Source organism: Aspergillus sclerotioniger, assembly GCF_003184525.1.
Source record: "Aspergillus sclerotioniger CBS 115572 chromosome Unknown BO94scaffold_37, whole genome shotgun sequence".
NCBI lineage: Eukaryota > Fungi > Ascomycota > Eurotiomycetes > Eurotiales > Aspergillaceae > Aspergillus > Aspergillus sclerotioniger.
This window is the reverse complement of record NW_020291027.1, coordinates 19,446-35,809: the sequence shown is the minus strand read 5'-3', so window position 1 is coordinate 35,809 and position 16,364 is coordinate 19,446. Positions and strand designations below refer to the sequence as shown.

At 51.1% G+C, this 16,364-nt stretch overlaps 7 protein-coding genes across 7 annotated transcripts; 3 read left to right on the top strand and 4 right to left on the bottom strand.

Annotated features, from left to right (window-relative positions):
- Positions 1-137: 137 nt before the first annotated feature.
- BO94DRAFT_539580 (putative small nuclear ribonucleoprotein SmG) lies at positions 138-1,121 on the top strand. The gene is made up of 5 exons (XM_025612729.1): positions 138-214; positions 285-356; positions 487-561; positions 626-658; positions 728-1,121. The coding sequence occupies exons 1-5, from the start codon at positions 185-187 to the stop codon at positions 752-754; spliced, it is 237 nt and encodes a 78-aa protein (XP_025462805.1). The 5' UTR covers positions 138-184; the 3' UTR covers positions 755-1,121.
- Positions 853-5,576, bottom strand: BO94DRAFT_539579 (transcription initiation factor TFIID subunit TAF2). Its single transcript, XM_025612728.1, has 4 exons — positions 2,884-5,576; positions 2,459-2,827; positions 1,613-2,407; positions 853-1,563 (listed from the first exon to the last, which is right to left on the bottom strand). The coding sequence occupies exons 1-4, from the start codon at positions 5,206-5,208 to the stop codon at positions 1,237-1,239; spliced, it is 3,816 nt and encodes a 1,271-aa protein (XP_025462804.1). The 5' UTR covers positions 5,209-5,576; the 3' UTR covers positions 853-1,236.
- On the bottom strand, positions 5,341-5,698 carry BO94DRAFT_261955 (uncharacterized protein; the record flags this gene model as incomplete). The annotated part of the gene is made up of 1 exon (XM_025606498.1): positions 5,341-5,698. A coding segment is annotated over one exon (225 nt), but the record flags the coding sequence as incomplete, so codon positions are not given.
- A 25-nt stretch (positions 5,699-5,723) lies between these two features.
- Positions 5,724-7,974, top strand: BO94DRAFT_539578 (sn-1,2-diacylglycerol cholinephosphotransferase). The gene is made up of 6 exons (XM_025612727.1): positions 5,724-6,020; positions 6,092-6,195; positions 6,252-6,377; positions 6,440-6,483; positions 6,534-6,611; positions 6,661-7,974. Exons 1-6 carry the CDS (start codon positions 5,993-5,995, stop codon positions 7,571-7,573), a joined length of 1,293 nt encoding a protein of 430 aa, XP_025462802.1. The 5' UTR covers positions 5,724-5,992; the 3' UTR covers positions 7,574-7,974.
- A 240-nt stretch (positions 7,975-8,214) lies between these two features.
- BO94DRAFT_526300 (Zn(II)2Cys6 transcription factor) lies at positions 8,215-10,265 on the bottom strand. Its single transcript, XM_025610347.1, has 2 exons — positions 10,171-10,265; positions 8,215-10,089 (listed from the first exon to the last, which is right to left on the bottom strand). Exon 2 carries the CDS (start codon positions 10,007-10,009, stop codon positions 8,447-8,449), a length of 1,563 nt encoding a protein of 520 aa, XP_025462801.1. The 5' UTR covers positions 10,010-10,089; positions 10,171-10,265; the 3' UTR covers positions 8,215-8,446.
- On the top strand, positions 10,258-13,020 carry BO94DRAFT_501896 (putative choline transporter Hnm1; the record flags this gene model as incomplete). Its single annotated transcript, XM_025609443.1, has 13 exons — positions 10,258-10,742; positions 10,809-10,889; positions 10,963-11,013; positions 11,074-11,250; positions 11,301-11,486; positions 11,545-11,732; positions 11,786-11,809; positions 11,861-11,888; positions 11,948-12,160; positions 12,231-12,288; positions 12,348-12,479; positions 12,544-12,728; positions 12,857-13,020. Exons 1-13 carry the CDS (start codon positions 10,634-10,636, stop codon positions 13,018-13,020), a joined length of 1,596 nt encoding a protein of 531 aa, XP_025462800.1. The 5' UTR covers positions 10,258-10,633.
- Positions 13,021-13,672: 652 nt separating this feature from the next.
- On the bottom strand, positions 13,673-14,621 carry BO94DRAFT_560384 (uncharacterized protein; the record flags this gene model as incomplete). Its single annotated transcript, XM_025614148.1, has 5 exons — positions 13,673-13,745; positions 13,809-13,866; positions 13,922-14,016; positions 14,071-14,096; positions 14,190-14,621. 5 exons carry the CDS (start codon positions 14,619-14,621, stop codon positions 13,673-13,675), a joined length of 684 nt encoding a protein of 227 aa, XP_025462799.1.
- Between the last annotated feature and the right edge of the window lie 1,743 nt (positions 14,622-16,364).

Sequence of the window (16,364 nt, the reverse complement as noted above, 5' to 3'; positions counted from 1 at the left end):
CGCAGCGATAAAGCGCAAAGTTGCAACCCCGCTGGCGTCACAGGCAGCTCCGCGATTCTTTGGGAGCTTGCGGGAACATCATTCTTCCGGCCCAGCTGATCCCACTGCTGTATGTCAAAGTTCCGCAACGCGACCGACTCGACCTTACAATAGGAACAGTCAAACACAGACCACATCCGCCAAAATGCCTCAAGCCCAGCCCGAGTTGAAGAAGGTATAACCTTGCGATTAACGTCCTGTCATTGCCTCGACTCAGAACGCAAACTGACGTTTGGTTTCAACAGTACATGGAAAAGCGGGTCTTCTGCCAACTGAACGGCAACCGCAAAGTTATCGGCATCCTGCGAGGCTATGATGTACGTCGGGATCTACCCTACCTTGGATTATGTTGCTGTGGATTTGTCGGGGACGTGTTGGGATGGGATCGAGATCGGGAGAACCGGGTCGAATATGGGAGTGCAGGTTACTGACGTATGCGCTGGGCAGGTGTTCATGAACATTGTTCTCGACGACGCTTTCGAGGAGAAGCAGGGTGGAGAGAAGGTTGCTATCGGCATGGTTGTACGTGGATATACCCTTGTGCTGGTTCTGTGGATATGGAAGCGGGGAGCTAATAGCTATGCAGGTCATTCGCGGTAATTCGGTTGTTATGCTCGAGGTCAGTATACTGCCGTCAACTACGAACAATGGGCATGTTGTGAAGATGCTAATATTTGCTATGATCTAGGCTCTGGAACGTATCAGCGACAAATAAACTGTCGGAGTGGTCGGAAACTCAATGTCTTTTTTGAAACTTCTCTGGGATTGATTTAATACAATAAGGAGTTCACGGGTCGGTTGCTCGCACGGAATGATCGATGGCATCTCGCTTTCCACAAAAGAACCGCTTCATTTACGAGAAAATATACGTGCGACCTTCTGGAAGACCAGATATGACAGTTTCGGGGAGGTATATTGACCCGCAGAAATGATCCATGACAGCTATCATCTATCATCTCTCGGCAAACAATCAATGCCCAAATCCCACCAGCAATAACATGGGCCACTGAACCAGATACCCTGTGGAGATAACCCAGAATAGAAGAATAAAAAATCGTCTGAGAGACATTAAGAAGAACAAGAAACTCATTTCAAACCCCGCGCCATGCATCTCTTTGACCTGACCCCCTTTCCCTAGTCCAAACAATAAAGAACGAGCTACACGAGTAATTGGTATCTAGAATTTTATAAAGACGATCACTTCGGCTTCTGGCCGAATTTCAATTTCAGCTTGAAACCACCGCCGCTGGGCGTGGAGGGCGTAGATGGTGCAGTCGTCGTCTTTGGCTGCGCCGGGGGGGCAGGAGAGGAGTGGTTCGGAATATGCAGCCTTGGAATCTGCTGTGATGTCGGTTTCGGGCTGGGTGTTGGAGCACTAGAGGTGAACTTGGACTGCTTGAACGTGATACGGGGACCAGGGGGTGGCATTCCCTGTTCCTCTCGCTTGCGTTTCACGGCTGTAGGATCTTTGGACGACGTAAGCGTCGTGCGAACTTTGTTTGACCGGAAGAAGTGCATTCGTCCCTAGGTGATGTCAGAAAAGACTTGTCCAAAATCGCCTCGTGCTACTTACCCTTCCGAGATGCTTCACGCTCCAATAGCGCGGGTATTTCAAAGATACCATTCGAGATGTGATTGCGTCATAGAGAACCTTGCACAGATCGGTGAACTCGGAGAGCTCAAGCACCCCAATGCACGGGGAATTGCATGCTGCCCAAAGAGACTCCTTCAGCACCTGATCGCCCGAAACTTCCTTCTTCAGAGCACTCAAGGCTCCAGTAACCGTTTGTCTCCGCGCAAGGTCAGCTTGGCGGACCTCAGTCGTGGATTCTTGCTCGATAATTAGATTATTGGTGGTCTCGGTGGCGGGGGCTTCAGTCTTTATTTCGCGGCCGAACGCGACTGGAGCAAGGGCCTTTCCAAAGAGGCTATGAAGCCGGCGCCTGATACAGGCAGAAGAGTCGCTTGACATGGTAAAGATGAACCATCGCAGTAGTTCCGGGTTCCGGAAGATGTCAAGCTCAACCATGCATTCGAACGCATCCAAGCGAAGGAGATCGTATGTTCCAGCGCGAGTGTATGGTAGGAATTGCATGATGTCGAGATTCAAAATCTTGGCCTGCATGAGACGCATTTGGCAGCGCAAAGCCGCCCGCGAGTAGATGTTCTGGAAAGAGCTCGACCATTCGTCCATCCTGCGATACCTATCGAGCTCAGCTATAGCATCTTTCTCCAACTGTTCTTCGGCCTGGGCCTCCAACACACGGTCCATATCAAAATCGTCCATGACATCAGGCTCTTCGACTTTGCCCAGCATGGCATGGCACAGCGATTCCATCAAGGTTGCGACATAGAAGTTATCCGAGTACTGTTGCAGCATAAGCATCAAGCTGAACAGAGCAGTAAGATAACTACTCACCTCGTTATTGGAGTTATCGTTGAACTTTAACTTGTCATACAAGAAACGCTTGACGCGCATCGGCGTTTTGCCGTTAAGGTCGCGTATTTGTGACATGGCCTCTGGAATGACTAGCTGGAGAACGTACGCCGCCCTGTCAGAGAAGTCATTCGAGCGAGTCATTGGGGACCCTGGAAGACAGAAAAGCTCTTGGAAAGCTCTCTCAAGATGGAACATTCCCACCCATTTGGTCTCCTCCGCTGCATGCGTCACCAAACCTCGGGCGGCAGCGACCCGAATCCCGTAAAAGTATCTCCGATCCATCAGCGTTCTGAGGAAGATCGTGGAAATGAGTCTGTGTGGTTTCTGAATCGCCATGTATTGCACGGACTGGTAGCCTCACATTGTCAGTGATGAGCACAAAGGGGGACATGGGGTCGACTGACCTCCAGCTGGGCGACGACATCTCGATCCTGTTGAAGCTGGGAGAGGTACATGTACCCTGGCATCGCCAGCGAAAGCTTGCATATCCATTCGAAATCTGCGTCCATGCGGATCCACTCGTAAGATTCCTGCCCCATCTTGTCTTCATCTTCCTTGCTCCATTCCGTGAGCCTCCACTCTTCCATCTCCTCCTCGCTCTGCAAAACATCGCCAAGACAATAAAGCAAAACGTCTTCCTGCGCTTCGGCATTTGGGTCACCACCTATAACAGCAGCTGCACGCTCCTTTTGCCGCTTATTCCTCTTCAGACGCTTGTATTTCGTATTATAGGGGATGTCAAACTTGGTAACGCCCTCCTTGATTTCGACGATGTGCTCATAAGGCGTGCCATCAGCTTCGTGGATCCGGATGGTCATAGAACCCGTGAAAACCGGTTGAACAATTCCAGCGTAGACGCCTCGAATCTCTTCTTTGACATCCCGCATGAACGCATTCTTATCCAAGTCGCGCGTGCTTGGGACATCGGCTTGTACTTGTCGGATCATCATCTCGACCACGAGCTTCTTCTTATTGAATCGCTGCGTGGCTTGGAACCGAGGACATCCAGCTCCATATACCCACTGCTGAAAGAAGGAATCGAGCTTGGCGTGACCAAGCCGTTCACATGTTCTTTGGAAGAGAGAGGTGGTGACCGCTCCATTGGGTATATCGCCCATCCGCGAATTCAGGAAAAGACGGGATATGATGCGAGACATCGTTGCCTTGCCGCTCGCCTTGGTAAGTCTCCGGTCCAGGATGAAAAGAACGAGAGGAGCCTTGAGTGCAATAAAGTCAATTTCCGACGAATCTATTTTTAAGATGGTTCCCATGTCATAGAGCGATGGACGTTCGTAGTCCAGCTCACATACTCTATCAGACATCTGTTTCAATCGAAATCGATATTCATTATTCCCGCAAAGCTTCCTCATGAACGTATCCGTGATATACCAAGAGACGCCGACAGTTACCCAGGTGTCTGTCGGCTCCTTGGGGACGATATTTACGCCAATCCACTGACACGACAGGGCATAAACCAGACTGCGGGTAGAGTCATACATTGGGTCGATGATATCTTCGGGAAACAAGAGGTGGCTGCTGCAGATCGATAGGCAAGCCGTAGGTAACGTGGCTTCAGGTGTGTCGTCCACGAAGCATATCTTGTAGCTAGCGAACGGGTACGAACCGTAAGACAATGAGAAAAAATCGATCGCCTTCGCCATAGGAAAGCAGGTATTTCTGACTTCATCCCCTCTTCCTGGGAGGCAGAACGCATGCAGTGGGATGGCATTGAGACCAAGCTGCTCATCTTGGTCGCTCTCGCGGAAATCGGAAAGGTTCACATATTCGAATGGACCGACGGCAAATCCAATCTGCTGGGCAGAAAGGGGTGAATAGCACGCGAATGAAACCGTCTTCTTGGTGGAGTCTCTGGGGTCGATAATCTCATCCGTCAGGTCCCCAGAACAAACCACGGACAAATCCAGTGTCTCATCATCCGAAGCGATATATCGATCATATCCAGACGAGGGTTTCGGGCGACTGGAGCCGGAGATGCCGGAGTGGTCTCGAGGCTTGCGATCGAACATATCACCCAAAGAGCACGGGCACTTGATCGACATCTCCCAGGTGCAACGCGACGAAGGGTCATCCACACACGGGAAAAGAGGGCATCCGGCACCATATCCCAGAGAATTCGTTGTGTAAGCGTGGGGGTAGCGTCTGTCGCCAGTTTCTAACCCGACAAACTGCAGTCCATCCCGTATATTCTCAATGACGAATTCGATATACATGGTCAGTGCCGTGAAGCGTGGAAGCGACGAGTCGGCCGCCTTGGAGCTTAGAGGCCCTTCTGCATCATCTGCGGAACCCGTGGCGCGTAGGGTCATTTGGTCCTGGGCTTCGACCGAGGAGGGATCAAGTTCGTCAATCCGAACGCTCTTGGGAATCGTCACGAGCAGGTCAGGCTCCGGAGGAGTTTTGAGCAGTCCCTCTATCTTGGTCGAAAGGCGCTGGTGATAATGAGGGCCGTAAATCTGAAGTGACTCGTATGGATCGGCATATTTGACGGTCGGTACCTTCCCACTTACATTCAGACGCCTCAGCTCGCCCTGTCGGAAATTCAATCGGATAACGCGGAGATCTTTAAAGTGAGGATGAATCGTGATCTCAGTTTTGCCCTTGAGGCTTTTGGTCGCAAAATCGATCTCGAGCTCAACCTTTTGATGCGCGACAGTAAATCCCAGCTCGGGCCTGACAGGCCCGGCCGGGGTCTCGACGACGCCTGGCATGGCGCAAGATACTCAGTCGTGCACTGCGCCGCGAGCGCCACGCTGACCATCTACCGTCATGTCCAGGCTCCAGGAGCGACAACTTTCCCCACCCAGCCGTGCTTTCTCCAACCTAGTTGACGCCAGAAGTGATCGGAAATCGATATCGTGGGTGTGGGAAAAGAGAATGTTGACTGAACGACTGGAGCTTCAACGGCGGGGAACAACACGCAGGGAAGCGATCGAGGTAACGGTGAGGCTGGAAAAGGACGGACGGACACGAGGGCTATTCAATCAGAAGGTGGGTATGAATAGGATCGAGAGATGAAGCGGGGAGTAACACTGGGGGAGATGGACGACCTAGGATCGTCCCTCCAACGACCATCAAACAGCACGCTACACTTTTCTTCCATGTCGCGTCTCTTGCGGTCGGAAGCTTCCTGCGGAGCTCGTAGCGCCACGTGATTCCGATCTGCCCGTTCCTCTCTGGCTTTCTCTCCGTGTCCGCCGCATCGCCATCCCGTTCGATGGTTCGACCCTTTTTTACTTTTTTTAGTCGTGGATTCATTCCCCTTCCCCTGGCATCACCTCCCACACCCCCTCCCAGCCTTGCCGCATTCCCCCGTCTGTATTTGCCCGCCGTCCAGCCGCAAGAGACTGTTCACGTCATCTATTGACGGCCCATTGGTTCTTTTCCCTCCCCGTCTCGTCCCTCTATTAGTCGCATACCGCGCGATGAGCCACGTTTGACTCCATCCCCAATAATCATTCTGTGGAACATTCCTGGAGTACCTTCGAATTCAAGATGAGCTTAATATTCAGGAGGATCCAAGGTTCGTAATGCCCTGCTGCACCAAGAACCAAGACGTAACTGTAGAGCTAATCGACGTCGCGCGTTGTATAGCGATCCAGGACTCGCTTTCCGACGACATCCTGTTGCCCCTCAAGAGCTACAAATACTCGAGTGTCGACAAGTCCTATATCTCGAACTATATTCTAAGGCACTACGTACTGCCGCCTTGATCCGATCTATATACCCCCCGATGCTGACATGGACGGGTTAGTGGAATGCCTTCGTCGAGATATTGCCGCTTTGGCTGGCCCCCAACATGGTCACTCTCCTGGGGTTTTTGTTCATTGTCGGCAACGTGATGCTCATCGAAGTATACATGCCCGATCTGGTGGGACCGGTACGACAACCCCGCAAAAGCCCCGTCGATGTTCCAGCAAGGCTAACAGATCGTGCTTGTAGGGCCCCTCCTGGCTATACTATAGTTTTGCCCTTGGCATGTGGATGTAAGTGCATGGCCAGCTGGTGTAGTAAAGCACTACTAACCACTCCCAAGGTATTCCACGCTAGACAACGTCGATGGAAAGCAGGCGCGCAGAACAGGCACCTCCAGCGGGTTGGGGGAGCTTTTCGAGTAGGTGACCATGGAACGACAGAGTGGGAAAGACGCTAACGCTCCATAGCCATGGAATCGATTCTTTGAACTGCACCCTCGCTAGTCTTCTCGAGACCGCCGCCATGGGCTTTGGTTCTTCTCAGCTGGGAGCCTACACTGCCCTTGTCCCATGCCTCGCAATGTACTTTTCGACCTGGGAAACCTACCATACACACACGCTCTACCTGGGCTACTTCAACGGCCCTACGGAAGGCCTTCTGATCGCGATCGCAATCATGATTGCTTCTGGCATCTATGGCCCTCAGATCTGGACCCGACCGATCGTCGAGTTCCTGAACTACCCGCAGATCTTCGGGAACAACTCTGTCAAGGACCTCTGGGTTCCGATTCTCCTCTTGTCTTTCTTCCTTGGACACCTGCCGGGTTGTGTCTTGAACGTCGTTGCTGCTCGCAAAAAGCAGAATCTCCCGATCACCCCCATCTTCAAGGAATGGGTCCCAATGATTGTCTTCACTGGCTGCAATATTGCTTGGCTGTTTTCTCCATACTCGACCCTCCTGTCTCAGAACCGACTGGTTCTGTACTGCTGGACTATGTCGTTTGTCTTTGGGCGCATGACTACCAAGATCATTCTCGCTCATTTGCTGAAGCAGCCCTTCCCATACTGGACCGTGTTGCAGTTCCCGCTCATTGGCGGCGCCATCCTAGCCAACCTTCCCCGCCTGGGATTCCCCATGGTAAGCTCATGGGTGGAGCTCCTCTATCTGCGTGTCTACCTTTTCCTTGCCTTTGTTGCATACATGCACTGGGCATTCCTAGTGATCAACAGAATCACCACTTTCTTGGGGATCAACTGCTTGACGATCCGTCGTGATAAGTCGATCGCAAGAGATCGTGCCTTTCGTGAGTTTGGCGAGACCCAGCCTAATGTTCTCAGCCCTCTCGCGGACCCCAGCAAAGGGGGCATCAAGAGTCATTAATCTCGATTCCCACGTGATTTCAGGTGTTCATGGCAGCTGAACAGAGCCACCTTGCATAATGCTTGTGATTTAATAAGTATGTTGTCCTATCAACCCCTCCCAGCATCTGCTGCGGAGCCCAGTCCGCGCAACTGGACTTGAGGACTTTTCGATGATGCCAAGACCCGGGCTGTGACATTGTTTTTCTCCCTTGCCGGTTTTCTTGGCGACGTATATGTCTTCCTATATCTACGATTTTAATGTCCCCTTGGATTACGCCACCCGCACACAGGCTGATGAACTTACGACTCGAGTGGATGGATGACGCTGACGCTGACGATTCGTCCATGGTCAAGCTTTTCCGGTATATATAGTTCAACGATAGACAGTGTACTAGTACTTAATGAATGATAGAGTTCCTGTACAATTCCCATTTCATTTTCTACATAGACGCCGGCTGCAAGGCATGCCGCTAATACCTTTTAGACCAGACGTGAAAACCCCGCTTGAATGTACGGCGGGGGCACCAGCATGAAGGATGCTGACAGCTGCTCCTAGTAAGGAGTTAAAAGTCGAGACCAATGCTTTGAGTTTAACCCAGGCAGACAAACAACTCTACTGTCCCCACTGGATCTGAATCAAACCCCTTATCAATCTCGTAAAGTGGAGCTTAGATTAATTAACATACCGATCTAATCAAATCCTGGCGCTTTCTCTCCATTGCAAGGTGCATTGAGTCACCAGGCGCAAACCATTTATTGCCTTTGATGCTTGGTGCCCGATCTATTTATTGGCTTACTACACAGGATATCTGATTGGGGTATGTGCCACTCTAGGTACTCTACGACCAAGGCCCTTAGACCAAACGTTCACTAGTTGACGATAATTTCACCCTCACTGAAAAAGAAACGGCCGTCGATGTACATCATCAAGTTCGCCCCCTTCCGGATCCGACAACGTATAGCAGAGCACCGCATGCCGCCCATCGCCTAACATCTCCAGCGAAATGTTTCGTACGCGAGCATATTCCGGAACAAAACCGTCTACTTCGCCTTCGGTCTCAATTGCGACGACCTGGCGGGCTAGACTGGCAAAGAACCGAGAGTCGTACGGACCTTCGCAATGGGGCCAGGAGTCAAGAAGACTTAATGCTCGTTGGCGAGTGGGGAGATCTCGACATCGGAGACTTGTCCAACCCAATGGTGCGATCACGCCCATGTCGGTCACCATTTTGGAAAGGTCCTTGCCGTACTCGGCCCTCATGCTGCTCATGATTCGATCGCAGAGGTTCACGAAGGTTTGGAATTGTGGTAGGTAGTAATCATATACGAGCTCGGATAGGCTGAGCATGGTTTCCAGGTCGACCATTAGGATGAGATGGTGTAGTCTTGTCATGTCGATGCTACGGGCTTCTTTTGGTGTGACTTTGGATGTAAAGCGTGAGATGAAGGCTTCGAAGGCGGAAATGTGCTTCATCAGTTGGGTTCGAATCTTTTGGTGTTGGATGGAGAGTTGGAAGATGTCGGTCATGGGGTCCCTTAAGAGTGGTCGGCAGGTGGTTCGAAAGCGAAAGACGACGCTTCCGAATGGGTCCAGACTGTCTTTTACGTCCTCCAGACTGTTGAATGAGAACTCCTGGTCGAGTATATCAGCAGCTAGATATCCGTTTTGCGCGCCCAGCGTGGTGACGGATCCGGAGACTCTGAAGTGCACTGACTGGGCGTCCAGCTGGGCGAATGTTCTCAGCAGAGCTTTTTCCGTCGTAGACCCGTTGACTTCCTGGCGGAGAACCTTGGACATAACAATGGCTCGTGCCTCTTCTCCCTTGTGGTTCGCCAACACATGGAGCCCGTTCTGGAGATGAGCGAAGGCCTTCCCGCGATTTCCTTGGAGGTACTCGAAGAAGATGAAGGTCACACAACACATCAGCACGGCTAAGCGCGCCTGGGGATCGTTCGACTGCAGGCGCCTCTGCAGGGCAGCAATGGCTTTGCTGTACTGCTCGAGGGCGAAGCGGTGGTGGTTATTATGACCTAGATCGACCTTTTGCAGCGGCATTCCCCGCGCTTCCGAGTCTTCGTGCAAGGCACCGAGAGCGACGACTGCATGACACACTGCAGTCTCCGCTTGGCACATCTGGAGGACCAGTCGCTGCCAAAGCTCCGAGTCGTAAAAGCCCACCATTCTAGGTACCGTGTGGGTTTGGAAGTATGTAAAGCACCGACGCTCGTCAGTACTCATCCCGGGGAGATTGACCCGAAGCTGGAACTCCGGGGAGTTGCGCAGGCGCCCGACTCTAGGGAGTCGAGTGAAGTCGTATCCATCGCAGGTCCTTCCGGTGGAGGTACAGTTCTTGCACGATCCTGGACTCTCGTCACATTTGATCCGCCTCGTCCGGCAGGTTCGACATCCCGTGCGGGATCTCGGAGAATATAACCTTTGTCTCTTGACTTCCATTCTAGACGGTCACTAATGCGCACCTGCAGCAACAAGGATTCAAACCCTGAGCTAGTGATGAGTCAGATTATGCCAGCTCACTAGTTAAGTGACTAGGTAGTTAGCTGCCTGGCTTAGTAATGGGATGGTGAAGCTTTGTTGGTTGATAGATGGCCACTAACTAGTGAGGTGATGCCGGCTGCAAGTAGCGCCGTTTTGGGGGGACAGAGCGTTGCCTTTCATAGTGTATCTTGTCTTGATAAGGATGATTTAATCTATGCGCGAAGTATGCCTTTCGCTGCAATGCTCTAGCGATGGATACCAGGATGTAGTTGTCAAATGAGAACGACTGGGGAAAGGAAAAGGTGAAATTGATGTTGTGTCACCAGATTTCCCGCTGCCATCCCACCGTTGCACCAAGTGATTCCTTTTCACGGCCTCGATTCCCATTGATGACCATGATTTCACTGACCATTTTCGGCTTTCCCATTTGGTCAGTGGGAGATGTCCCACAAGTGTCTAGTATTGCCAGCAATGCGGCCATGCTAGAGTCTTATACATCTAGCCTTTCAAGACCATGATGAGGCCTCCTAGAGCTCGGTGCTCTTAGTATTATATACTGCACAGTCTACTGTGTATGACCAAATGGCTAATTTCAAGGATCTTACCATGTCTGTGACTCATCCTTTTGACGACAATGGATCTGGGACTGTTCATGTTCACAATGCAGATGAGCTGCGTCTGGCGCAGATGGGTAAGACTCATAATCAGGATGCTTCAACGCTTACCCATATACGAGCGTTAAATGACGGTTCAATAGGCCACAAGCAAGAGTTGAAACGTCACTTTTCAGTATGGGGTTTGATCGGCATGGCTGCAAATTGCACTGTCTCCTGGACTGGTGAGTTGCGTACCGCTACAGCCTTCCAGCCCCTCATATGCTTCCTACAGCAGCCTAACAAAATCCCTAACAGGACTCGGTCTCGGTCTGATCACTTCCATCAGCGCTGGCGGACCCGGTGCCCGTACGAATCTCCCCAAATACCCGTGATACTATACCAATACCATGAGATTGACAATTTCAGTCATCTACGGCTTTATCCTTGTTTTCGTACTGCAATGCTTCTTAGGGACATCTCTCGCGGAACTCGTCTCTGCATACCCCGTTGAGGGTGGAATGTATCACTGGTCTGCAGTCATTGCTCCAAAACGCTACAGTGCTTCGTTGAGCTTTGCGACTGGCTGGAGCGCGGTGTTTGGCTGTATAAACCCAGGCAGCATTATCCTATTTTCTACAAGCTGACCGCTCTAGGGATATTCACGACCGCATCCACGAACCTCATTTTTGCACAGAGCTTTATGGCCCTAGTTGCCCTATACACGAACTTTGTGGTGCAGCCCTGGATGACCTTTGTCGCATACCAAGGATTCAACATTATATCCAGCGGAATCGTCATGTTTGGCAACAAGTGGATGCCCACAATCAATAAGTTCTCAAGTCAATACAGAGAGCCCCTGAGATACTCGAACTTTTACTAACCACAATAAGTGAAAAGTGTTCTATGTCCAATTCGCCTGGTTCTCTATCCTGGTCACTGTCACAGCGACTGCCCCAAAGCATAACGACGCTAATTTCGTGTTTCAAACCTGGATTAATGAGACTGGCTGGAAGAATAATATCATCTGCTTCATCACAGGCCTCGTCAACCCATTGTACTCTCTAGGTGGCTTGGATGGGATCACCGTATGCATCCCCAGCCCTTATGTACGATGCTATCAACTCATACAAGTCCACAGCACATCACCGAGGAAATGCCAGACGTAAGTACTACCCAGTAAAAGCCAAAACAGCTAACTCAGATATGCAACCAGCCAGGACGAAACGCCCCTTTAGCCCTTGGTATGCCCACCTATTCCATCCACTCGGAAACTACTATACCAACATCCACCTCACCTTAGCTTGCACCCTTGCTATTGCCTTCGTCACCGGACTCTCCTTCCTTCTCAGCCTCATGTTCTCCGTCCAAGACTACTCAAGCCTCGCCAACTCTCCAACTGGTCTGCCCATCGCAGAGCTTTTCCGCCAGGTAACCCAAAGCCGCGGCGGCGCTTTTGGTCTCGTATTCCTTCTCTGCGTTGCAGTAGGGCCATCCCTGCTAGGCTCACAGCTGAGTATTACTTCATCGTATCCTCAAAGCCCAACGACAAATCGCTTCCATATTGACGACGGTCCATCTAACAGGCACCGGACGAATGCTCTGGGCCTTTGCCAGAGACGACGGACTCCCTTTCTCCAAATTGTATGCCACCACACAATTTACATTACCCTATCTACATCCAGTCTACTAACTACATCGAGCTGCTCGAAAGTCAACAATCGCTTTGGAGTCCCCATCAACGCCCAACTTTGTATAGGCATCATTATCGCCCTCCTAGGCTGCATCTATCTTGGATCCAGCACTGCATTTAACTCGATGATGAGTTCTGCAGTGTATGCACCTATCAGCCCCCCTGAACAACACTATCCGTTTCCTAACCATAGTCTTCCAAGGCAGAACAATCAACAACATCGCCTTCCTCATCCCAATCCTCACGAACGTCCTGCTCCGTCGGAAAACCATGCACCGGGGTCCCTTTTCATTGGGATTTGTGACGGGAATGACGGTCAACATCGTCACCGTTTGGTGGTTGATGTTCGCGATTGTGTTTTTCTCGTTTCCGTATGCTATGCCTGTTACCAGTGAGTTATTTTTATATACTACTTGTGTCTATATTGATGTCTATATCTATGTTTATGCATATGTGTAATGGATGAGGTGGGGTATTAGGTGGGGACATCAAAGTTTAAGTTGACTGATGATGACCTAGCTTCAAACATGAATTACACATGTGTTTGTGTAGGTGGGTTCTTGCTCCTGGAGCTCATCTGGTGGATTGTGGCGGGGAAGACGTATTCAAGGCGGATGCAGAATGCAAGGGAGGAAAATGCCTCGCAGGCAGTAGTGGTTGATGATGTTGTAGGAAAGAGCTAAATTTGGATGTTGGATTGATTGTTTTGAGTTGATGGTATCAATGCGTTGAATTATGGATATATATAGCAAGGCTATGATATCCAGATTCCTATACTGCATCAGGCAGAAGCTCCCGTGCATGCATACATAACCTTTATGCTAAATTAAGTATACGGCGCATGGTGAAGTTGCGCCATGAGAGAAATCACATGCATTGCATGTCTGTAATGAGGTGGCTAACGCGTTAATGAGATTGGTTCTCAGTACCGCCAGAAGGCAACCTGTCTATATCAGATATACTGGGGGAGGAGTATTTGTGTTCCATATTTGTGCCCGAGGGACATGATGCGTCGAGATTAAAATTAGTAGTTCCTGGGCCCCGCGGAGCTTCGGGGCCAATAATTCAGTGGTGGGTATAGGAAGGGGTCTCAGCTGTAAGCGAAGAAGTATTATGCCATCCCCCACATGGTGTATAATTAGCGCAATGAGGTAGCCAAAGAGCTGTACTAGCCGCGCGATATTATGTCTAGTCATTCTTGACCTTACATATATAGGGAATTATTGTCCCTGCTGCTTCGGTCACTCCAATGCAATAATCTGAGGCAGGCGTAACATCGTCGACTCCGTTATTAAAGTATGTGCAGCTATATATCGATTTCAGTAATGTGCTCAGTTAGCACAATCTTCCGAACAAAAAGTCCTTGACGATTGGTGAGCTGGAAAACTCAGGGTTCAAGAGGACACAGCTGTACCGATAAACGTTAGCAGCCGAGGCGCATCTGAATCACAATAATGCTGGGGCTGCTTACTTCAAGAAATATTCCAAGCCGACCCGGCGGGATTCGAGGAAAGACGGGCGAAATTTGACTGTAGACTATCCGTCAGTCGCATTCATGTCTTGCGCGGGCTATCTCAGACATACAAATGACGCTCTTGGGAGGAAGGGGAGGGAGGGCATTCTTCGCATGTGGAAAGGACGCGACTAATCGTTGTCGCAAGTCATCGAACTCGGAATATCTGAGGGGGGGATGTTAGAAAAGGCTAACCATCAAGAGAGTCTTCAAAGCATACCTTAAGCGAACAGTGATAGGACCGCCCTAGAACTCATTAGCACCTGGAGCTACTGGCAACAAACGATAAACGGCCACAAGGAGACGGCGAGGGAGCATTACGAGAGGATATTGACGTACATCAAGCGTTTGAATTCTGCAATTCCACACCACATAGGATCCTATACCCGTCTTCCCTCGTACGACGACATGGTCATCGACAGCAACGCTTTTTGCCCACAGGCCACGACTGGTCTCACAGTCTGGATCCTCCGTATGATCCTCAAGGGTTATTCCCGGAGACTGGTCGATAGAGATGTGTGAAGCTCTGGATGCATTGCGGTGGTGACTCCAGTATGGGGGGACTATGCCGGAGACCGGACGATCTTTATTCGAGAGGTCTTCTGCCCGGGGAAGAACTGGACCATTGCTGACAGCTACCCCATTGGAGAGCGATGCCGCTATAGTAGCATTGCTAATGGTGTCAGATGGAGGAGTCGAGGGCTGGGAAGGTGAAGATGGGCGTGGTTGCTGCCGAGGCACCGAGCCAGTGTTCTCATTCGCTGGCTCCATCCATCTAGATATTCAATGAACGGAAGAATGCGAGCCTGGCTGTCACTAATAATAGTTAGGGAACAGAATGCAACCCTAAAGGGGGAACACCAGTGGCGGGGGATGGTCGGATGTAAGGTCACTAACGGGAATTACTAGCGAGGCTTCTGGTACAGCAGGGGGTCTGTGTACTGCGTTCCAAAGCCACAGGGTGTCAGCCCCGATTTAGACCACGTACAGCGCGGTATTCGGAAGTTTGAGGAGCGGAGACCCGAAAAGGAGGGGAAGGGGGTTCTTGATAAGATAGAATGTCTCAGAGGGGGAGGGATTCGCGAGTCGCGACACCAGTGGACGTCAGGCAGGCGCGGATGCTGATGATTGCCAAAGACCGTCGTTCCGAAAGGGACCAGCAGCGATCACGGGATCACAGCGACGCCTTTCCAGAAAGAGCAAGTCATGTGCGGCTTATCGCCCGCAGTGGCATCTTATCAGCCGGTTGGCCGTTGGGAATGGAGTACTCCATACCTACTAGCAGTGAATATAGACCCCACGAGGTAGACTTTGGAGAGTAGAGACTAGTAGAAAGATACGGCTGGTTCTGACTGGATCCCTTCATTCTTGGTAGATAGCACCAAAATTGAGTCCGAAACCGAAGGAGGTCGCTTCCTTTGTGCAGTGCAAGAAACTCCGGCCGGATTACCTAGTGACTGCTAGCTCATGGCTGGGTGGACCATTCCGGGACCAGTTCCGGACCGGGCTAGACTGCTAGTGGCCAGGGTCCGCGCTAGAAAAAGCCAAGAGTGGCCTTGCCCAATCAAGGTGACCAACATTGGGGGGATCCCCCAGTCGGGGTCCTTCAACTGAGACATGCGGGTGTCCCCCAGCCAGCCGACTCGTTGATGATTTGATCCTGTCCGCCGCCTGTCAGCCGTCTTGCTTTCCTCTGAGACATCCTCACACCATCATCAGACCTGGGTGGCCAGCTTTCCACTCTGGCACTCATGCACAAGTCAGGCGCACTGGCAAATTTTCCCGGTCGCCTTGCAGTCAGTCAATGGTTGAATCGCTGAATCGCTGAATCGCCAGTACTAAACATAGCAGCAAACACGGAGGAGAGGGGTAGGTATGTTACCTGGCAAACTAGGGTGATGTCGCAACTCACCCGAGAAGGGTCCAGAGAGGGAGGAAACTTGATCCTATCTACTCCGTACTCCGTACTATCTATCTATCTCCTTCCAGGCTTCCACACTCCACAGTGCCGTGCCGAGCTGGGTGGGTGGATTTACAATCGGCTAGTAGCACCGGATCGACCGGTCTCCCTTCCGGCCTCTCTTCATCCCTCTTGGCTTGGCCTGGTCGGTTTTGGATAGTATCTTTCCACCCAAAACCTCCCTCGGTGGGTAATAATCATACGGTCAACCAGACCTGGAGTCTCAAACTTTCTTAGCATGCCTCCACTCTCCAGCCATGACAAGATGGAGCCTAGCTGCTCCCTTGGGTCTTTCATCACTCGGCCTGGCCCTCCTGATGGCTGAATCCAGCACAAGCCGTCTGGAGCTTAGGAACTGATAGCGCCGCCACCTCACGCTCGTCTCGCGTAACGGACAAGTGTAGTACGGTGTGCGTGAATACATATACCGGCCATTGAGCGCCAGTCTTTCACTATTTATTGCTCATCCTCTTGGCTTCCTTTCCCATCTTTTGGCTTCTCTTCCTGGACCCCCGCAAGCTCTCCCGACTTCCTCTTTGAGGCCCTTCCGCTTG